This window comes from Balearica regulorum, chromosome 4 (genome assembly GCF_011004875.1).
Source record: "Balearica regulorum gibbericeps isolate bBalReg1 chromosome 4, bBalReg1.pri, whole genome shotgun sequence".
NCBI lineage: Eukaryota > Metazoa > Chordata > Aves > Gruiformes > Gruidae > Balearica > Balearica regulorum.
In genome coordinates this window covers 15,286,307-15,310,183 of record NC_046187.1, presented here as the reverse complement: position 1 = coordinate 15,310,183, position 23,877 = coordinate 15,286,307, and the positions used below count along the sequence as shown (strand labels likewise).

General features: G+C 40.5%; 1 protein-coding gene across 3 annotated transcripts in view; it reads left to right on the top strand.

Moving 5' to 3' along the window:
• ZNF827 (zinc finger protein 827) overlaps nt 1-23,877 on the top strand; it is a 134,778-nt gene that overhangs the window by 36,398 nt on the left and 74,503 nt on the right. For all 3 annotated transcript variants that reach the window (XR_012835228.1, XM_075751249.1, XM_075751250.1), the window contains 2 exons: nt 16,559-17,569; nt 22,378-22,550. Coding sequence is in view for 2 of the 3 variants with exons in the window: in XM_075751249.1 (XP_075607364.1) it covers nt 16,559-17,569; nt 22,378-22,550 (1,184 nt within the window). In the remaining variant the exon portion in view is untranslated. The remainder of the gene's footprint in view (nt 1-16,558; nt 17,570-22,377; nt 22,551-23,877) is intronic.

Genomic DNA, 23,877 nt, shown 5'->3' with positions numbered 1-23,877 from the left:
TCACTGGAACAACCTTCATAAATGTGTTCTAAAGCAACAATTCCATATATTTTAAAAGTATTTTTCTAAGAGTCAGTGTTTTGAGTGGTTAGCGTGGGATTTTCTCTTTCTGTATTTTAATAAAAGGAAAGAAAGTTCGCAATATTTGCTGTCAGTACCTTTCCAGCTTCAATATTTAGAATAATTTAAGATGACTTCATTGAGTTCCACTTAACATTATTTTTAAACTAGGACTTGATGTTTATTATCAGCAGTGGGCCAGCTTTGCAGCCTTCCTCTGATCTCCCTTGTGCTGCTAGGGTGATGCAAATGTTATGGAAGTTGCCTTGGCCTTCCCAGATGGGGATTCTCATTGCATGGGGATGTTCCTAGAAGAGAAATAATACTGTTGTTTCATACATCTTCATATCACTGTAACTTAGAATAGACTGTGAATCCAAGATGGAAAAGGTCAGAGATGAAGCCACAGCTGGAATACACTCGAATCTAGTTGCTAGTTAACAGCCATTTCCAGCTGCTGTTGATAAACGAGTCTCCAGGCTGAGTCTAGGTTAGAAAACACAAGGGAGAATCGGAGTGCTGTGAAGGTTCATGCTGTGTTCCTCCTTTGCCAAATACTCACGTGTCGCACAGGAGAGAACCTGGCTCTATGCGTTACCTGAACAGAACTGTCTGGATCATTGAATATGTAGTGGTAACAATTCTTCCGAATCAAGTGGAATGAATTGCTTTTGCCAGAGTGCCACTGGGGCTGTTGGGAAGTTGAGATGTCTTATTCGTGCTCAGAAAAGGAAATAATGAGCTGACCAAAAAAGTCAAAGTAAGCATAGGTCAGAATGTACAACAGTGCATCATATCATCAAGGCAGGCAAACGCAACCACTTCTTTGACAGTTTTTCAAACTCCAATATGTCCTTTATATGAAGAGCAGCCAGCCAGCCTCCTGCAGCAATAAAGAGACAGAGGGATAGAGAGAGAGGCTGTGTTCTTCTTCCTTCCTTAGAAGCTGGCTGGGTTAACTTTGTGCTCAGGAGATGAAAACCTCCCTTTGGCAAGCAAGAATTTTTGTCTTGCTATTTTACTGGTGCTATAAGTTATAACTGTGTTCCTTGGAACAATTTCTGGGTCCAAGAGTTCTAGACTGCAATGACAGAGCTGTTGGGTTTGTATGATGTTTGTGGGGATGTTTGGAGGCTCGGCAGGACAGTCTACAGACATGACATCTCCAGCTTTTTTGAGTTCTTGTTTGTTTTTTTTTTTTTTTTCCTGTGGCTCAACAAGAAGTTCTCTTCAGAGATTCTTCACACCTATTGGGAGAGCTTCACAGGCAGCATTTTTTTCCCAGCTTTAATCCTTGTGTAGTGCTACTACATTGACGAGGACTAGTTTCCTTCCTTTTTGTCTTTCTCCAAAACCACTTATGATATAATCACTGCTTTTGTCACTGATAATTCTTCTCTTTTTTAACCCTTTGCCAGTCGATATTTATGGTAAGTTTTCTGGACCAGTTTTCTCTGTCTGGAGAAGATTGTTCAGGAAAGGTAGGAAAGTAGAGAAATAGCCATTTTTCATTTTTGTAATATCACTACTTTATCACTTCCTGAAAACTATTGGCAGTTTCAGAGGTCAGTAGAATGAGAAGTTATTTGGAACTGGTTCAAGAGAAGACACAGCATGCCTTTAATCCATTGGAGAGAAGAGGAGAAGTGAAGGTTGCTATTTGTATTATCCTTAACATTGGCCTGGCTTGGGAAATTAGAGCCAGTAGTCCTGGAGAAAGCAGATAAGAAATACCATCTTCTTCTGTAGGACTTCTGATTACTCTTTCAGCTGAGTGTCTCCTGGACTTCTGTTTTCTATGGTAGTGATTAGACATCAGAAAGTGCTCTCAAGGATTACCTTGTGTATGAGAGAGACAAGGAAATATTGTTTCCTTCTCCTTTGTTATTTTTTGTATAGTGCATAGGAGTACAAGCCAGGCAGTCAGCCTGCTGTCCGAGGCATGTGTGACCCAACAAAAAGATAGTTTCAGCCTGAAAGAGAGCCTGTATTCTAATTAGGATTAATTCTAATTTCCTGTAGGAAAGATGCACTTGGCAGTTTCTCAGGTAAACCAAGGTTAACAATAGATGAGGTTGTGCATCTGTTGTCCCTTCGAGGAATAGAGGTAAGCAGGGAAAAAGATGGAAAACATGCTCCTTGAAATGACTGGATATGTTCTGGATGTTGCTGTATGTTTTTACAGTGCTGCTGAAACCTTCTAAAGAGCTTTCCTCAAGTATTGAAGCTATGCTGGGCTTACATTGGTCTGTCCCTGTACAAGCCCTGGTGGGAGTTTTCTGCTTCTCAATTCTTAAATTTGACTATACTTTTGAAGAGATACAGGAAACCAGATCTATTGCACAGTCCTCTGTACTTAATAAATTCTGTGTGTGGAGGAAGAAGGACGATATATCATTATCCTGTTGGTTTCAGCTTCTGTGTCATTAGTCAGGTATTTTCTGTTCTCCTTTTCTGGAAATCACTTGCTATTGCCAGTGAGAAAGGAAGTATGGAAAGGGAAATTTTACCTGAAATCATGCACATCTACCTTGCCATAGATTTAGTATTCTATTTTGAGCCCAAACCAGCTCACTGGCAAGGACAATGGCCTTCTGTGGTTTTCCCATACCCTCCTGGCACCTGCGGGGGATTGGACTGTTCTTTAGATTCCCACCAGGGGCACTAAAGCATCTCTACCTTGAAGATGAAGTCAGTAATTGCAGTCATTCGCTAGTATTTGCTTGTCTTTACCTTCCTCTGTATGTTAATGATTTCTTCTTTTACAGGGGCAGGGGGAGTGTGTGGCTTGGGGAGGAAGGTGGTTTGGGCTTCATAGGAGGAGCTGAGGGGAGACTGGTAACTTCATGTGTGTATATCCTGAGCCATGCAGGGGGTATCAATGGAAAGACAGCAGGTGCTCTTGCTGTGCCATTCAGGTGGGCTGAGGGAGCGCTGAGGGTCGTGCACAGAGCAAGAGTAAATGTGGAGACGCAGCCTCAAGTAATGACAGCAAGGGAGCTTTCTTTTCTGGAGCTATCGCTTTGTTGTTTAGAGACCTTTTTTAAACAGGGCTGTTGTAATCATGTTTATAGTAATTAAGGATTTGCTAGTAATTTAAATAGCTGGTTTTGGGAACGTACAGATCGTCTTCTCATGGGTACTGGTACTGGTAATGTAAGGATGAAAAACATTTACACAAGATAAAAAGTCAGGAAGCAGGTAATTGACCGATTTATCAACCTTAGCAGACAATTTTTTCTGGTACATCGTGGTAGCTATAGTAAATTTTACTCTGGATTGCTTAAGGCACGATCCTATGTGGTGTGTACAACCCATGAGGGCAACTCCTTGAAATGAATGGGTGAAGGAACAGGTAATCAGCCAGTGTGGTTTTGGTGCCTCGATTAGCCTTTTGGTCAATGGTTTGTCCCCTAGGAAATTTTGGAATTGGCCTGCACAGCACAGCTCAGAGCATAGGTGATTTATGGCTTTTTCCTGGAGCTTTTAGATAAATTTTAGTCTTTCAGGTAACTTGAGAACTTTTTGCAAACTTATGGCTGTTCCCAAGCCATAATGTTAAATTGCAGTTGTGATCTGGGAGTTATTTATTTTCACTGCACATTGTTTGTATGCAACAAAGTGGCATGTTTGAATACTTTTCTCACTTTAGTCAGCCCCTTTTGCCAGTGGAATTGACACTTGCAACTTCTCATCCGCTTCCTTTCCAGCTGTAAGGGTGACTAAAATCATGTTGCTGTGGTGACCCTGTCAGTTTTAAATGACTAGCCACACTAAAATAAGTTGCACGTATTGAGGGGAAATCAGTGTTACAATAATCTATAGCATAAACATATCACTTTATTCTTGGCTGCTGTAAATTGTGAGGAACATGTGAGGATTCTTGTGCCTACTTTTTACTGTTGGGGTTGTGACTGTGCTGAGGCTTGCAGTGCATTTCAGACAATGAAGATGCGTTTTGTTGCAGTAAAGAGTTGAGACGGCTGTCACCGCAGCTGGTTCTGGGGAGGTGGCAGGTCAGGTACAGGCCTTAATTAGCATGAATTGTTGGCTGATGAAGGCACTGAGTAAGAGCAGGCAATTTATAGATGTACCTCAAAACTAGAGAACATAGGTATGTAAAACAGAGTGGACCACCAATTTTATTTGTTACCAAGTTAAATGAAGATTAGAAAGCAAAGCAGCTTTCCTGCCTTTTTTCACACCTAGATCATACAAAATGTGATATAAGAAACTGTAGTATTCATGCTTAATGCCTTACTTCAGTTTTGCCATGGAGGCTTCTTTTCTTGGGAGGTGCTTGCTACATAAAAGTGATACTGTTAAGGGTGCTTCTCCCAATTTTCTTCTGGTGTTTGCCAAAGCCTTGTGGATTCCACTGACAGCCAAGAAGAATATAATCACTTGTGTGTCGAGTCATCCAGTCAGCAGATAAATTCTCTAAACCATGTCTTATGCTTAGTCTTTGTCTTGGAGACTGATCATTACAGCACCAAAAAGCATTGTAGGGTATGCAGAAAAAAATTCTGCTGATCTTATTTGAGCTGTTCAAGGCAGAAGCTTACCTCTCTGAAAATGGATAAATTTCCTTTTTTTTTTTTCTCTGAGCCTTTTATTCTAGGTCATAGGTCAAGTTTTTGTCTAGTTCCATGATCATTCACATATGCCCACTTCCTTTCTTGAAATCCATTGCCTTTTAAGGGATGAAAGGTATAAAGAACTGAGGTTGTTACACTGCTTTTTTCTTCTAGATATCTTAATAACATAGTACGATTCTTCAACTTTCTTCAGGCAGAATTGTCCAAGTGAATAGATCTTGTCTTCCATAACACCTAAACAGAACTGTGATGTGACGAATAGATTTGGAGTGCTGAGTTACTTCACTGCTTGAGCTCGTGGTGATGGTCTAGTCTGATCATGGTTGTCCTTTCTTTGTAAGTCATGAGATCTTCATCAGAAAAAAAAAAATAATCTGTATTGTTGATGTCTTCTACCTCAAATATAAAATAAGACTAATGACCTAGAATTGAACCTACTACAGAGCAAGTAGTCATTTGGAATGAGTAACTGAGCCTGTGGTTTTGCAGACAGACTATGTTTAAGATAAGGCAGTTTTTGTGTTTCTGCTTAGAATTTCCTAATAGAGACACTAGTTTCTGTGTTTCTGTAAGCAACTTTTCGAAGAAGATTTCATTAATGACCTGGCAAAAGAGTAAAATCTCTTCTCATTCATGGAGTTAATTGTCATTCAAGGATGACTTTAAAACATTATGGGTTCCTATATTAACCATACATCATTCATGTCATTATCTCCCACAGTAATTTGACGCGGAATGGAAACTAAGCTCCCTCATTTGGAGATCTGGTTGTAGCCAGCTTTTCGAAATTGTTTGCTAGAACTGTTTAGATTTTCATTTCTAATGAAGACCCATGGTGGAAATCTTAAAATATCCCCAGTCACAAGTGGTGTTCCACAGGGCTCAGTATTTGGGCCACTTCTGTTTATCAACGGTCTGGACGAGAGGATTGAGTGCACCCTCAGTAAGTTTGCAGACAACACCAAGTTGGGCGGGAGTGTTGATCTGCTTGAGGGTAGGAAGGCTCTACAGAGGGGTCTGGACAGGCTGGATCCATGGGCCGAGGCCAACTGTATGAGGTTCAACAAGGCTCAGTGCCGGGTCCTGCACTTGGCTCACAACAACCCCATGCAACGCTACAGGCTTGGGGAAGAGTGACTGGAAAGCTGCTTGGCAGAAAAGGACCTGGGGGTGTTGGGTGACAGCCAGCTGAATACGAACCAGCAGTGTGCCCAGGTGGCCAAGAAGGCCAACAGCATCCAGGCTTGTATCAGAAATAGTGTGGCCAGCAGGACTAGGGCAGTGATTGTCCACCTGTACTCAGCACTGGTGGGGCTGCACCTCGAGTACTGTGTTCAGTTTTGGGCCCCTCACTACAAGAAGAACCTTGAGGTGCTGGAGCATGCCCAAAGAAGGGCAACAAAGCTGGTGAAGGGACTGGTACACAAGGCTTAATGAGGAGTCGCTGAGGGAACTGGGGTTGTTTGGCCTGGAGAAGAGAAGGCTGAGGGGAGACCTTATTGCTCTCTGCAACTACCTGAAAGGAGGTTGTAGTGAGGTGGGTGTTGGTCTCTTCTCCCAAGTAACAAATGACAGGACAAGAGGAAATGGCCTCAAGTTGCACCAGAGGAGGTTTAGATTGGATATTAGGAAAAATTTCTTCACTGAAACAGTCATCAGGCATTGGAACAGGCTGCCCAGGGAAGTGGTTGAGTCACCATCTCTGGAGGTATTTAAAAGATGTGTAGATGTGGCACTTAGGGACATGGCTTAGTGGTGGACTTGGCAGTGCTAGGTTTACAGTTGCACTTGATAATCTTAAAGATCTTTTCCAACCTAAATGATTCTATGATTCTGTGATTTCCCCTCCTTTATGACGTAGGCTAGGATGATCGGTCTTGACTCTATATGCTAAGGATAATAGAAGTCTTGAGAAGAATGTTTAACTCTTCTTATTTTGGAGGTGCCAGCATCCCTATTACCTTTTGGTATTTGATACTTTCTCACTGCAACAGCCTATTGCCAAGACTTCTATCTAGAGCAAAACAAATGAACAAGCAAAGTGAATTTTGGCTAACTAGGAATAATTTTAAGGAGTTTTTAAACTTCCTTATAACTAAGAGAAGGTAGAATTTCTAATCATTGTACTGAAATTAACATGTAAGTGAGCCCACAATGGTAAATGTGCGGTGATGTAGATGATACACTACCACTCCAGGTGCAGGGAATCTCTCTGAGTAAACTTGCACGTGGACCACTTGAACCATCAAAGATTGTTAAAGCTGATTGCCATTTCAAATAGAGCTGTGGGAATAGGTGTTGATCTCCCACATATTTAGTTTGTTCTCAAATTTATAATACTCCATCAGAGCCTTAATCTGATATCATCACTGGTTTGAAAAGAAGCTGAAGGAAAGCCTGAAATTCCTGATAAGGGACTTAAGTCTGGCTGAGAAGTTGACTCCTAAAAAAGTGTTTGGTTTTGTAGCAAATGGTTTATTATATTCTCTGTTTTGTCAGGCAAAGAGGTGTATTCCTTTGATATGTTAATGTACAGACTTCAGGTTTTGAGTTTGCCATATTCCTTTAGTGTATAAATTAGTCCGATCACTTATCTTGTGCTGTATGAAAGGTGTGTCCAAACTCAACTGTAGGTTATTATAGGATGTTCATGAGGGCCTGTGGAAGAAACTTGCCATAAGGCTGTCTGTGGTATTTTGCTCAGCCTCCATAAAACTGTTACAAGAACATCGGTACCATAAAATATGTTTTGTAAGGAAAGTGATTTTCTATTGTTATACTGACACTTCATGTGCTTTATGAATCTGTCTTGGGGCTACTAGACAGCCTTTGCAGTGTAAGCTTACTTCAGAAATACTTGTTTCTTCTGAAAACCTCAATCATAAAAATCAACTGTCTTTGTCTAACTTCTCTCCAGGAATTCTAGGTATTGGTCAAGTCAGCTGATGAAAGTTTTTTTGTGTAGGATGCTCTTTTGTGGCGTACCGCTTGAGAAATGGTCTTCAAAATAGTCCCCTCCTCTAAGGCCACGTGTGTTCTGTTCTGTTTCATGAACACACCTCAAGTACTTCAGCTCACTGAACCTCAAATAGTGCAAAATCCAGCTAGAACAAAGTAATTCTAAATTGTAGTGAGACAAATATTAGACATGTATTATACACATATACTATGTATGTGTACATATGTATGTAACATTGTTATACGTATATATTATACTATGAGACGTACTGCTCTGCCCACCTACTTTTCAGGGTTGCTGATTATTTGACCTCACTGTTAGAATATTATTTCTGGGTCTTTAGGACTTTTCTTCTCCCAGGAAGATGCTGCCAACCAATTCTAGAGAAGAGATTTTTTTAATTAGTATCAGAAGAGTCTATGGTAGCCAACCCAGCTGCAGATGTCCCAGATGAAGCTTCTAAAGCACCCTGCGTGATACTGATTGCTGTGGCCATCCTGACTGCACAGGCCAGCTCTTCCCTGAGAGGTGTAGTACATTGTTGAGGTTTGGGATGGAAGGGAGAATCCTCTGGTGTTTTCCATTGACAAGATGTGATATGCTTTGCAACCCAAAAGACCTCAGGAGATAGGTGGCTCAGATGGTTGACGACGACTCCTGCTTCCCCGTTCCTGCCCCCTTCACATCAGTTTTGTTCTGTTTTCTTGACAGAGTAGTTTTCTGCCAAATTAGTGATTGAAATTAGCTCACCAAGCAGTCGAACAAACAACAGAGCAAATGTAAGGGAGGGCACAGGACTACCACTGCTGTTCGTCTTGAGCTTTTGTCACCTTAACAGTGTCTTCTAACTGCACTGTAAGGCAATTCCTGTTCATTTGGTGCTTAAAATCTCAGAGTCCTAGTGGAAGCAACACTCCTCAAACTATGATCCCACAGCTACTAACTATAACCTCTTGCCTAGAACAGAAGAATAGTTAAACTTTCTTGGAGGCAAGATGTCAAACATCCATTGTACTAGGAGTTACCTTTTGTAGAACTTGTTTTGGGGGGGGAATCAGATTGTTGTCACTATCAGGTCTTATCTTGTGGTCTGTCAACAGCCCTGAGAACCTTCATCAAGTAGTGACAGCTCACCTCAAGAGAAACCATGTATTTCTGTCCTCTTCCATGGATACTTAGCTAGTAAAGAAGGATCTTTTTGGCAGGTAGTGAAACCCACTTGACAGATTTATTCTGGGGCTTGTGGCTGAAAATAAAAGGCCACTGTTTCTGTTTTCCATCTACTACAAAATTCTTCTTCTTTGAGGGAAAGGAAATAAAGGCAGTTTTATGTTTTCTGTGACAAGCTTTTTCAGTACTCCATCCTGCTTCCTTTCTTCCTCGGAAGAGTCCATCACACCTGGATCCTGCCTTTGTGAGGAAACTGAGGTGCTGTACATGCATTTTGACCTTCTATGGTTGTCTAGCAGTTGGGAAACCTGAATGCATGGGACTTCTGCACATTCACAGTTGTTTGTGCGTATGGGCAAAGTGTCTGGAGGAGTTCCAGTTACTGCAAGATAATTAACTTTCTCTAATCTTGTTCGTCTTGGAGCCCTTTATTAAAAAAGCAGTACTAGAGAAATTGCTAGGTGAATATTCTGGGGTTTTCTTCTAAGTGGATTTTTTTCAAAGTCACTTTAAGTTAGGGATAAAAGTAGAGGATATATGCCTTGTCTTTAAAAGCTGTGCCTTTCTTTTCCCCTCTCCTCCTTCCCTCCAGTTAGGAAAATCATTATTTTAGAAGATGTGGAGATGAAATACAGAGTCCTACCTAGGGCTTCTTTTCCTGTCTAATTGTGTGAGTATTTTCACACATCTTAAACACAGGGGAGAAGGACAGAACAGAAGAGCTATGGCTTTTTGGCAGTTCCTTCTTGCAGCTGTGCTGCTCTCTCTGGGTCAGCCTGCAGTAGAGAAATTTGGTTCAAGCACAAGCAACACTGCTAAACCATTTTGTGATGAGGTCAAGAGTTGACTAATCATCCCGTTGATAAGTGAGCGAGCCAGAAATTCCATTCAAAGAGGACAGCAACTTCCTGTGCTACTTACCTATTATAGGTCACAGAAATCACGAAGGGAAAATGTGGGACCGAGGGCACTCTAGCACATGACTCTTTATGTAACTGGGACTTTTAAGTTTTATTTTCTGCTGTTGATACATTAAAAGGAGTTAAGGCAGGCCTTTGTGTCTTTATTAAAATCATGATTTTCTTGCAAGCATCCCGATGGGAAAATCAACATAGCTGCTGCACTGGATATATAGTCTAATCAGAGGTGGCTGTAAGTGCTTTTTAGAGGTGGAGCCTGTGGAGTGTCAGTGCACAGTTTGCCCAGCTGCTCTGAGGTAGTCCTACAGCAAACACATCCACATGGTCTGGTGGGTGTGGGAACCCACAAAGGTTGTTCAGCCCAAAGAAATGACATCCACTGTTTTTAAATTTGAATTGCTTAAAACAAAACCCAAATACAAAAAGGGTAGTTTGTAGGCAGCTAGACTGAGCCATTTATATAGGATACCACAGAATAGACTTCCCAGCTATGACTGCCATTTTTAGGCCTGTGCATGCTGCTTTCTGTAGTACCTGGCTGTGGAATCAGCAAGGCTTTATGTGAAGCTGACACCCAGAGACAATTAGCAAGTGACGTGATGTTAGCAAGCAATCTCTTGTAATTACTTTTTGCTATTGCTAAAATGATGCATTTACACAGTGTACATAGTTTACCTAAAGGTATCTACTGTATTCAGTTCTTAGCTCCTTCATTCATTTCTCCTCTGTATTATCTGGTCTGCACTAAATTCTGATGTGACACTTTTGTGGCTCATAGTTCTCACTGAATGTGCCATTTGCAGTTAGGACTTCAAGTTCCTCTCCGCTAATTTCATGCTGGAGCTTCTCCAGTATGGCTTCTGCTTTCCTCGTTCCACTGCAACTGTTCTGCCCAGGGTGGCTAGCAACCAGTCTCTGGCAAATTTCAAGGCTTCCATGCCAGTGGTACTTACTGGGTTTGCCTGAAGGAAGTGAGCATCCTTCTGTATTCCAGTTCTAAAGGGTGTAAGTTGGCTGACTGTCACAGAGCTAAGATGGAGATGTTGTGGTCCTGTGTTCTCTTCTTGAACATGCAGCCATGATGTGGTGGAAAACTCCTCTTATTTGGATATGATGCTGATGGTAACAGTCATGATGGAACCTGGGTTACAGCACCTGTAAAGAGAGGGTATTCTGAACTGGACTGCCAGAAAGGCCTGTTTTTGCCTGTGGCCTGATCCTTCTCTGAGGAAAGAAAGAAAGCAGACAGGAGGGAGTAGGACATGGGAAGCCATCCTGGAGGCCAAACATGAGCACATCAGTTACTATCAGTCTCACCTCTTCCTTGTCCGTGACTAGTTGTCCATGCCTTCTCAGTTGTCAGCTGTTGCTTCTCTTCATTCACTCCCTTTTTCTTGCTATTCTTGATAAAAGTCACATGAGGCTAAGTTCTACGTTGTTCACATGTTGTCTCTGCCTTATTTTTGATGCATCTGCCTATTTACTTGGCCTTAAACTGACTGCTCATCTGAGTCAGTCTGTGTTTCCTCAGAACTCCTTATAGATGGCTTACTGCTTCATTTAAGTTTAATGCATCCTTTTGAATTCTTTAGGTATCTTTGCAGAGCTCCTCAGTTCCCTAGTGTAAACCTATCACTTAACCCTAGCTCTTTCAGTAGGCCTAGGTATAGTGTTTAGCATAAGATAATACAGAGAATGGTTTATGATAGGCATTAGAGGTAGAATAAGATAAGCTGTTGGGGCAACAAATTAGGAAGATGACCTGGGTGCCAAATAGCCAACAAATGCAACTGTAACTTTATTTAGATTAACACAAACTTGAATGATCATATCTGAAATCCTTATATAGATCAAGATATTGGAATATCAAGATAATAAAAGTGAGGTTTGGCACTCCTATCACGTTAAATCCTGATCCTGTAGATTCCCAGATTTTTCTTGAAATGTAACTGCTGAAGTTAGGGCAATCTTACCTAATTTATCTCATCAGCAATTTTCCTGTGTGCATTTCTTTGAAATTATATGACTTCTACCTACTTTTATATTTGTTTTAATTTTTATTCTGTACACCCATAATTACAATTTCCATATGTTTCATATCCCTGTAGCATGTGGATTTGCAATGTTTATTCTGTACTGAAGTTTTTTAATTTACTTATTGCACTGAATGATTAAAATGAAATTTTATCCCTCTTAGCATGAAAATTCAGGCTCTTTGGGGTAGGTTGCCTGTCTGTAACCTCTGCTTAGATAATCTCTGGTGGTCCAAATGGTGTTCTTTCAATCATGTTTTCCCTGCCCATGTCTGTTGCTCAGAGCCACAACTTGGAGACTTTTCCCTTTCCTGTGTGCTGCACAGCCTGTTTCTAGATCTAGCCTGCTACATCCATATTTCTCCACTCCAAGTCCTACAAAGTGGAACTGTGGATCATCTCACACTTGCCACTTTCAGGAATGGCACCTGTACATTATGTTGGGTACACTTAAAGTTTCCAGCATTTGAATTGGGTGGCTCAGTATATAAATCAACAAACATGTTTGTCTTTTTCAGTTTTCAGATATAAGTACTGTGGGCAAGTTAATATTTACATTTCTGATGATAATCAGGGTCAAATTCTAATCACCACTCTAAGTAAAAGAGCAGATGCTCACCAAGTGAAATAACATACTTTGGGATCAATAAGAATTGTCTGTGAAACTCATCTCTTGAAGAGAAAACAGAACTTCTCCATATTTGAAAACAAGCAGATGAGTGGGCGAGCGAGGGAAACTGGCACTTCTTCAAACAGTGTTTCTGCACACATTTGTGGCTTTGCCAGAGATTGATTGATATTGGGCTACATCAGTGGCATCAATCGCCCAACAGTACTTTGGTGCCTTTTGTCATCGCTGGCAGGAGTGAGAAGTGCTTGTGTGAGGCTCCTGGGTGCTGTGTGATGGGGTAATCCAGAAGCATGCAGGACATCTGTAACTTCCACTAGATTCTGCCAGTGGCAAATGGTTTGGGAAGTGGTTCTCCTTCCAGAACTGCCATGGAAATCAGGAAAGAGAAGCATTGACAAGTCCTGACTCTTGAATCTTGTTGAGAAGAGGCAATCTGATGAGCGGTTACTCAGTAAAAGTTGGTGAGATTCTCAGCCAGGTCTTGTTCCAAATGGAGTTGGTGAGAATTTGCCCCTAACTCTGAAGTTACCTTTTCCTGCTTTGCAACTTCAATGTGGTTTCTTACCCATGTTTAGCATTTCAAGCTGCAATAGAAATGAAATGCCAGTAGCTTAACATTCATATGTAATTCTGTAACAGCAAACTATAGTATGTTTATGGTGGAGAGAAGAAATTTAAATATGGTATTACATTTCTATTTCTAGCTTTCAAGGACTTCTCACTGGTTCTCCTTAGCTGTGTTGCAAGAGGAAGGAAAAACATGTCATGCAGATCTTCTGCCACAGACCTGAGAAACAGCTGAAGTTTCTTGACAGACACATAGAGGTTGGCTCCTTTTTCAGACAGACCTGGTCTGGGTGTCCCATGAACCCTCTGAGTTCTGAGGGAAAGGTTTTTTTATTTAATTTAAAATCATAGGAAAGTTGGTGGATTGGGCTGATTTCTCTTGGAGTTCTCAAGCTTGTTCAAACGCACAGGCTTACAAGTCAATGTGAATTAAAATCCTGCCCTGAAGGCCTTGAATGGCAACTTTGCTTAGAAATGAAATCACCAGGCTTCACTGTTATGCTTCTAAACCAATTCACTAGTGTTTCAAAGGAGGCTTGGCTGAGCTCATGACAAGACACTGATGCTGGCTTTTTCAGCATTAACCTTACAGCCTTAAAATACAGTGGACTTGGTACTGCAGCAACTGAGGGAGTTACTGAGAAGAGGAAAATTAGAACTGTGTCAGCAGTTAGAGGTCTGGTTTCTGGGTACAGAAAGAAACTGGACTGACTGATAGGAAAAAAAATCCAGCTGGCTTTTGGGATAGAGATGCTTCAGAGGAAATTTGTCCTTTGTTATGGAGACTGCTTGGAGATTTGTGAGAGTGCTTCAGTGGTTATAGGTAGATTAGCAACAGGAAGGGGAGCTCTCACTGTGTTGCCCAAAGAGGAGGGAAGTTCTGGACTGGGTAGCAAGCCTTTAGATGGAGAGTACTGCACTCCTGCTGCTCCCTGTCAGTGTTGGTGGCTGCTCTTCATACAGGCAAGACCAAAGGAGAATGTCCATGTTTGGAAAAAACAAGGCAATCCATGTCCTGTTCCTCTCTCTCCTGCTATTGCTACCTTATTTTTTTTGGTTCCAAAGAGTAGTTGTGTTACTGTCAAAGAAAGCTGTATTGCAGCTCTGCTGTAGCAGATGTAGTTCCTTTATCCCTATCCTTACCTTCAACTTCAAACAACAGTGTCATGTTCCCTGAGATGTCAGCTTTAGAGAGGAGAGATAGGTAGTAAAAACACGTGTGACATTACTTTTATGGTTAGAGCAAAAACTGGTGCAGGTGAGAAGGAATAATTCATTTCCAGTGCAAGTAGGATGAACAAGATGGAGAAATTTGTAAAACAGTGTTATTAACTGGTATTTTTAAGGCTGGCTGTGACTAGGAAACATATAAATGTTAAGAAATTGAGGTACATGGCAAGGAACAGAGAAGTTTGGAGATTTAGTAGGCTGGAGATTTCTCTAAAACCAAAACCCACTTCCTCTTGTAACCATTTACACTTAAATATCTCTCAAAGTGTAATTTTTGGATAAGTGAAGGGAAATGCAGTTCTCCCTCCCAATTTATGGATGGGCAGCAGAGACACAGAGAGGTTATGGCTTGCAGGGGAGAGGAGGGGCTGTTTTAACACAGACAGATGTAAGCAGATGTATGCAGGCTAGCTCTGGCTCAGAAGCTGCGTAGTGGTGTCAACTCTAGGCTGTGTCCCAGAGGATGTGCCCTGCTCTTGGTGTATCAGTTCAGGCAAAGTGCCAGTAAGATGCTTTTTTGACTTCCAATCCAGAACTTTCTTGCATCTGGGATGAGTGGATGGATCTCTCATCTGAATGCACCCAACTGTACTGACGTGCCTCAAGTTACTTTTTGATGTTCACAGGGTGAAAAGGGAATACATTCAGTTCTCCTCTAGCCTGCTTAAGTGCTGGTTCAACTGATTAGCATCTATCTTCTTTTTTTGAACGTGCATTGTATTGGCCTTTATGCACATGTTATTGTTAATCTTGCTGTGTCTGTGATGTTAACTTGGATAATATCAAAATAATTTCAGGTAAGTGCTTTGGAGTTTGCTTGGCTTTTCTTTGTTTTGAATAGGAAAGATGCTAATCCTGTTCTGCTTGAATTACTAACCTAAGGGAACTGAGTGGTTTCATTGTGGGCTCTTAAAACATTGGCGAATTTTTTTCCAAAGGTTTTTGAGTAAAAGGAAGTTACTGTGAGAGACTATGCCTCATATCCTGTATCACATTTAAAAAAAAAAAATTTGCTTTGAGAGTGTATGCTGGTATCTCTATACTCATGATACATTTGGCTGGGGTTTTCCTCCTTAAATTCATTGGATCAAAGCAATAATATAAATCTAAGTTTTATTCATCAACTTCTCTCCAAGTTTTGTAATTTGCTGGAATTAAATAGGGAATCTGGGAATAACACATGATCATAGATACAGTATATATCATGCAGGTTCATTTCCAGAATGTCAGTGGAGGGTTATATTAAATCCTTTTGTTTTGCTGTAGTATGATTACAAAGATTCTTTTGTAGCTTGGGACATTGAGTCGAAAAGCAAGAAATGTGAGAGGTATCTGGCAAGAGAAGATAACATGAATTTAATTCTAGCAGTGCTGTTGTTCTTAACCACGTTCTCGTTGGCCAGCAATATCTGCAAAAAAAAGTCTTGGTCATGTCTGTGTGACTTTGAATACCTATCAGACTTTGAATACCTATCAGGAAGAAGAGCAATCCAGGGTCACAGTGCTTTAAACGCTGTCAGTTAGGTCTCAGGAGAGACTATATGTGTTGCAGTTACCAGAGAGGAGAAAATGTAACTAAATGCATTGAGACCAACACTTCTTTTTTTCTCTTTTATTTTTTCTTTTCTTTTCAGCTAAACTAAGTTCAGTTTAGGATGCTCTTTAAAACTTTAACATTAGTGAAGAGTGGCAAGCAAATGACAAGCAAGTAGTGTCTATACAAGAAGAAAAAACCCCAACCCCAAAGATTAATTTTGTGTGTACGATATTCCTTTCCCACATAGTTTGAGAGATGAGAGCTTTAGCCTGCATTCATGTATTAGTCATTTCAGCTATTCAGGAATGAATTGTGTATTATCTGTACAAATTTTATTTTATTTTAGATAGGGGTCACTGCAGGATTGGGCTGAGATTTAAAGTCTGTGGAAGAAACTACTTTGAGTAGCTACACACCTGATCTGCTTTTGAAGGCCTGCCTGTGCTAGCTGTACAAAGACACAAGTATCCAGTAATTTCTGGGCCTGGTAAATCCCTGCTTTATAGCACAGAGTTCATAATATTTTGCAGGATGTACAGACTGTACCAATAATGAAATATTTGCAATATATCAATATATATAATATATATTTGTACTGTTGCAGTTTTAGCTGTTCTAGTTATGCTGACTGAAAGATAATAGGTTTGTCATGATTTTGTCTTCAAAGAAAGACTTACTAATTTTCAAAAAACTTTTTTCTGGTCACTCAATCCAGGCTGATGCCAAGTCTGTGCACTTCAGGGGATGTTAGGTGATTATTCAGGAGGGTCATGCAGAGGCCAGGCATACTTCATGCTAAGAAGTTATTTTACGCAGATTTGGGAATAATCCTGTTGTTCTTGGTTCCACACAGATGGTACCAGACAGGAAGAAGCGGAAGGTGAACTCAGTGAAGAAGAACGCTGGTTTGGAAATTCTTCAGAAACACCTTCAGAAGCATCATATGGAGAAGTCCAGGAGAACTTTAAGTTGTCTCTTGAGGACAGAATCCAAGAGCAGTCCACTTCCCCGGACACTTCTTTGGGAAGTGCAACTCCTAGCAGCAACACAGCGGAGCTGGGATCCATTGAAAATGAGGCACTAAGAGACACATTACAGAGTAAAGAGCACCTTTCTCCTGATGTGTCACCTCTGTGTGAAGAAGAACCTCCTGGTCCAAATAAGCCACTGAGTAGTAACCTGAGGCGGCTACTGGAGGCTGGCTCCCTCAAGCTGGATGCTGCTGTTACAGTCAATGGCAGAGTCGAGTCCCCCATAAATCTTGGCTCAAATCTCTCCTTCTCTCCACCTGCTCATCATGCCCAGCAGCTAAGTGTTCTTGCCAGAAAGCTTGCTGAGAAACAGGAACAAAGTGACCAATACAATGCAAGTAGTCACTTTATATGGAATCAAGGTAAGTGGTTGCCAAACTCAACCACCACCTGTGGTTTGTCCCCTGATTCAGCTATCCTGAAACTGAAAGCCGCAGCCAATGCTGTTCTGCAGGACAAATCTCTTTCAAGGACTGAAGACACTATAAGATTTGAATCCTTTTCCTCACCTTTTAGTTCTCAGTCAGCCAGCTCCACGTTAGCAGCTTTATCTAAGAAAGTGAGTGAAAGAAGCATGACTCCTGGGCAGGAGCACCCGCCTCCGGCTAGTTCTTTCCTTTCTCTGGCTTCCATGACCTCTTCAGCTGCCCTTCTCAAGGAGGTTGCTGCAAGGGCTGCAGGCACCCTGTTGGCTGAGAAGAAGAAATCACTGGTTGCTGAGGATCCCCTGCAGCTTTCAGAGATGAAGCAAGAGAAAGCAACTCCATCACAGTCTTTGGAATTATTGTTGCTGCCAGTCCCTAAGGGAAGAGCATCCAAACCCACTAGTACAGGTATGGATACAGTTTGAGCCATTAAGTAGAATGTATTTGTTTTGCTGTAGGCTTATACAGCATCTCTTCAATGGCTCTGGATTTGGTTTGATTCCATGTATTATGAGAATAAGAAACGGGTACTTTAGGTAAACAATAGAAAAGCTTTTTAAAATACTACTTGAAGACCAAACTGTCACAAATGTTTCCATATTTGAAAGATATGAGTGTACAGTTCAGTACTTTATTTTTTTTTTATTCCATACAATGCTGTTTCCACCTCTTACCAAGTTCAGAGTAAGTCCACAAAAAATATTTAACAGAGAAGATCAAAGAATCCCTGTTAGGGAGCTCACGGTATCAGCAAGAATGTACAAAACTAGTGCTTTTGAAATATTGGACAAGGGAGAATTCTCCCTCCTGCTGTCTCTGTCACAAATGGAATTTTGTATAATTGCTTACTCCCCTGTCCTAATTTACCAGAGTATATTATTATGTTGCCACTTTTCATTAAAATTTTTTGCAGCAGTTTGGTATTTTACAATCCTTTGTCGTTTAAAAAAAAATAGGCGGACTGCATTTCTCTAATTTGCTCAACAAGAACCATTTTCCACTTCTGACTTCCCTCCACCAGTTCCAGCTGTTGGCAGTCAAGGAATCGGGCATATAGGGAATAAGAAGAAACAGTCTTGGTAACAAAAGCTTTCAAGAACTGGCAAGCCATGCAGGGAAACTTCAATGATCCATCTTCAAAATAAGGAAAAATAAGGTTTCTTTCATCTCTTTCTATAAAAAGTTCACATCATGGATTCATATTTTTGGTAGAACGTACAGCTTCAGATATTGCCCGTGTTCTCCCTGGAGTGGTGTTCTGCTGCAGAGGGGAAGGAAGCATGTCAGCTCTCTTCAGAGATGCACAAAGTGATTCAATATATTAGAACTTTATCAGACTGAGTTTTATCAGGAATACTAGGTTGACTGTACAGGTGTAGCAAGCCAGCGTACACAGACATGAAGTCTGACATGGATGTTGTATAATTGCACTGCCGTCTTTCTGGCCTAGTCTTTTTGTTTAGGGATATTATGAGGTCTGATCTGTCCCTGTGCAGCTCTTGGTAAAAACTCATAGCATAGAAGCTCTTGGATGGACAGCAATGCTCGTTCCTCCCTTGGAAGAGGAGGAGGAGGAGGGATGTGATGTGGTGCAGCCGGTACCAGTTCTTTGTTCTGAGTTACATGTGTTTTACAAATGCTTTGCTGTTGTGTTTTGCCAGGGCAATTTAAGTGGCAAACTATTCTTGGCATGGGTCTGGCCTAAGGTTTTCATTAGTGTAGATTAAGTCCTTTTTGGAGTAACGTAAGCTAAACCAAGGAAAGGTCCTTTCGTGTGGGAATAGGAGTACCCACACTGGCTACACCAGTGTGACTGTGGGAATTAATTTAATGTAATTTTCTCTGTGAAGACTGGCCTTCATGTAAGAAAGGCAGCAATGTATAGCAAAGGAGTAAGGCTAAAATTTATTTGAAGTTATTAGTTTATTTCCTGCTGGAGAAAAAGCTGTTACATCATAAGTTTTTACTGGGGAAAAGTAAATGGTTGTAGTAAAATCCGGTTTCTGTGTTTGACCAACAAACTGTGGGATTTGTCTGTGCAGCTTATGCTAGGGGAGTGCTCTGTACCAGCACGCTGGTAGTACTGGCACTTTATAAACTAGTTCTGATGCAGCAAATTCCTAGCAACTGTTCTCTGCTGAAGGCCCAAACATACTGTGCTGCTAAAAGATAACAATGGGGGATGACTGCCTTAGGTCCTTGGTAACCAAGGAACAACTGTTCATTTTTTATAATATATGGGACTAGTATCCCAAGAGGAAGGGTGTTTCCTTTCAGTTCATACGCACGGGGCCAACACCAGTTGGCATCCAAGTAAACTTTATAGTGCAGTGTTCATAACAAAAGTTCTTTAAGTCCATTTTCTGATATGCTGTTAAGTTTTTCCTTTCTAAATAATTAACCAACTGAAAAGTAAAAGCAAATTGTTGGTTAGCATATCTGGATGTTGATTTATGGACAGCCAGACTCCTTGATTCCTTCAGCCATGGAGAAATGCAGCTTGCAAAAAGAGGTCACCGTTTAGTGACCTTTGATTGAAGACTTCACTTCTGTAAAAGCTGAGTAGGGCAGCTGTGCGTATATATTTGCCATGAAAATAAATGTCACACGTTCCTGATTCCTTTTGCACCTATAACCTTATGGCACTAAAAGCAAAAAATAGTATTTCATTTTATAATGTTTTATCTTTTTGTGTGTGTCTGATTGCTCCTTGAGACATGGGGGTTTTTGTCTTATTCCCAGAGAGAGACATCTTTACCCAGTAGGCATAGCTTAAGAGGTGGTTTTCTCCTCTCTCATACTTTGGATGTTTAAGGCACTGGTGAATTTGCTTTGTTGTTATGAATCTGATTCACTTACCCACCAGCAACATCTAGCTTTGGTTATGAGATCAATACTCAGTGAGATTAATTAGATGGCGACAAGTGAAGAACAGCAAAGATGGAAGCTATTTAAAGAGGAATATGTTAATAACAAGAGTATGCCTGTTGCTCTTTTGAGTGCATGTTGAGTTATTTGTTCAGAATTATTACAGGCAAGAGGCTGTACCCAATGGCTTATCAGAGCATAGCCACCTCTGAAACTGCGTGTCAGGTTTGGTGGACCTAATCTTTACTTGCATAGGTTGTAGCAAAGCGGTACAGAGAAGACTAGCTTTTCTATCAATCTGTTAATATTGCCAATTTTATAAAATGCTCGTGTTTTGGATGAAATTTAAAAGGAAGCCTGGAATCTCTGTTAAAATTCTGATGTTGTTTTTGAAAGAATATGGGTGGCAGACCCTTCTTTGACTGACTGAATGCTTGTTTGGTGTAATTTTTTGCCCATGATGCTTGCAATTTTGTTCCTGAAGCTTCTTTGGGAAGTACTGCCTGATTCTCTCCTCACTGGAGTCACTCTTTCCAACTAATTGATGACATGTGACATAGAATAGATATCAATAAAATGAAGGAAAGCCGAAGCCCATGATTTTCTTTCTTATGCTGAAGTTTATAGAGTATAGTAAAGAGCTAACATAGTTCAGCTTTAGAGAGCATTGACATAATTCCTGTGTGCCGTTAATTGTCATTTTTATTGGTGAAGTCACATGCATTCGGTCCAGTTCTTTGCATATTTTGTATCGTGCTAAATTACTACTGATCCATCTTGTTTGCAGATTTATTTTTAATAGGGCGGAAAACAGGTAATAGCTTGTTACACATTTCTTTTCTGGATCCTTTGTGATGATAACCAGAGGCTGGAGAAAAGATATGGTAGAAGGAAAAGAAATGATAGGTAAAAATGTTACTAATGGGTTTTTTTTGTGGTTTGTCTTTCTCCTGCCTTTTGTGAAGATGTAAAGATGTTTAAAAACTGAAACACAAGCAATTCTAGCATTAGTTTTGACTTACTCTGTAGAGGTGCAGAGAGGGGAACAAGTTGATAATATGTTGAGTGTGATAGAATATTTCATGAGGAGAATTTCTGAACTTGCAGAAGTGTATGCTTTGACAATGTGTTCTTTTTTGTACTTGCATAATGACTACTACTAATCAGTTGAATTATGGTGGGTTTGTTTCCTACCTAATACCGAGAATTATATTTTCAGATCTGACAAATCTTCTGGAGGTTTTTATCACTTAGTTCCTCATCAAGGGAATTTGATGTTTGCTATATCCTTATCAGTAGGAAATAACTGATAATAATGAGATTAAATATTCTCAGAGAATTAATTTCTAAATAGCAGGATGCACATTGCTGAGCTCTGGATATTTGAAAATAGTCTGTCTTTTACAGTGAGGAAGGAGGCTTCCAATTCCATGGTAATGCTAGGCCTTTCTTTATAATAAGCAGAGGAAATCGTAGTGAGGGGATGAATGGATGGTTACTTATGTAAAGCTAGCAGCAAGGAGTTTCTCTTTCCTTCAACCTTGCGATGGTTCCACATTCAGTCGACTAACCATATTTGCCTGATAAATGCCACCAAATCTTTTCTTATCTTAGGTGAATTGGGCAGTAAAGCTAAGTGCAAACATTTAACAAGGCAGTAGATTTAAAGCGCTGGTAACTAGACGAGCAGAAGGAAACCCAGGACTCAAAGACCCCTGATGGCTGCAGTTGCAGCAGCATCTGCTCGAGCCATAACTAAAGAAGTTCAACAGCAGAGATTCTGAAGTTACTCACTTCTGGATTTAAATATATCTGATATGCAATACCAGCATGCTTTTCAGTTAAGTTATGGATTGTTCTATGCTTTATATCCTGCTCCCCTGCTAGCTAACAATCAGATATGGAAATGGATCATTTTTTAACAGTTAAGCATATTTTTTATACCCTACTACAACCGGCCTTTGATAGGAAATGAAGCTGCTAAGTGATGATTATGAGAGACATCCATTTAGTTCAGTTAAATTATAAGGAACATTAGGACCAGGTGAGATAGAGTAGCATCCCCTACTGATTAGCCAAAGGATATTTGGGACATTAACCTTTATATATTATAGTGACCTTCCTTAGAGGGAGAATAGGAAGAATTAAGAATAGGAGAATTAAGGGGAAAAGGGATATGCAGGGGGGAGGAACTGAAATTTCTGGTACATGTTGTTGTTTAACTGATGTGTCTCTTTGCAGATGAAATTCTAGCATTGAAAAATGGTATCTTGAGTATGTTTACAAGGGGAAAGTATTCGACAAGTGGCTGTAAAGGATCCTCTCTTTTTCTTCCCCCTTCTGCTAAGCCTCAGAAGAAGAAGGAGGAAAACCTTTCCAGTGTCCGATCTGTGGTTTGGTTATCAAGAGGAAGAGTTACTGGAAACGGCACATGGTGATTCATACAGGTTTGAAAAGTCATCAGTGTCCACTCTGCCCGTTTCGCTGTGCACGCAAGGACAATCTCAAATCACACATGAAGGTAAGGGAAGTGTTTACTGACAATCAAAACACTTGAATGATCAATCAGACCTATTTCATTTGCATTTGCAAGAACAAATTTTCCCTAGCTGTACTACTTTTATTTTAAATGGCTTTAAATAAAGAGACCATAAAAAGAGAAAGAAATAACTTATTTTCCTTTGCTTGCCTGTCCATTCTATGCAGTGTACAAACTGCCTCGGGTTATGTCAGCTTGGTGCAGCACAAGCTGTCTGACTGATTTGGTTCTGGACCTGGAACCACCAGAAGCAGAGATGGTAGCTGAGATGTGACATCATGCAAACACAGCAGTGCTGCTTTTCAGGATGCCAGCTAGTATCTCTGCATGCCATTGCATCACACTAAGTGGGCATACCAACTTGGCCAGCACTAGCAGGGCATCTCTATTACTTTCTACAGACAGGCCTGTAGAACTTTTTAACTTTTTTCTGGCTGTAGTTTTTAACTGCAGGCATTTCAGGAGTGAAGGATCCAAAGCAAAATGAATGACAGATTATACTGTAATGTTTTGTTTTCAAATGTTTCCATTAAGTTTAAAGTGTGCTTTAAGTCTAATTTTTTTGCTCAAACTGAAGATGACATTTGAAGGAAGCAACATCTGTGTTGATATAGAAAAATATAAAAAAGAAACTCTCTGTCTGGTTAGCTGAAATACTACTTGGTTGCAATGTACAAAGTGTCTGGTCTTGCAAGCTGTAGAACATACCTGGTGAAGTAAAAGTGGTACCTGTCTCATTAGCCCATGGATGAAGAAGCTGAAGTGCAAAAAGCTTACCTTGTTGATGTGGCTCAATTTTATAATAACAGTGAAATGTTTTATTATAGTTAATATTTTGTCTGTTTTAGACAAATGTGTGTAACAGAGTATCAAGCTGATGCGGAGGGGGACAGAAATGCGTGTTCAGCTTTTATATTGCAGAGATCGCTAGACGGGAGTCTAACCTTGCTTACACCCAAGTAACTATTCACTTCAGTGTAAATGATTCAGATGATTCCACTGATCACAACAGCAGATCTTGCTGTATTTCAGGTCCTTGCTAGATCTGAAATCATCCCTCTTAAGTATGAAGGCTCATCCCTTAACTCTTCCACAGTGGATCAATGCACTGTTCCCAGGCATCCTTGGTGTATCATGCTAATCCTTACCAGGTACAAGTGGGTTTGGCGTTTGTGGCTCTTTCTTTTAGGACTTCATGTTCCATTTTGACTAGAGGGCTCAGATGGCTATCCTGAGTAGAAAGAGTGGGAACACAACATGATAAGAAAGATTTTTTGTTTTCAGTTGTTGACAGCCTGCACAGAAGCAT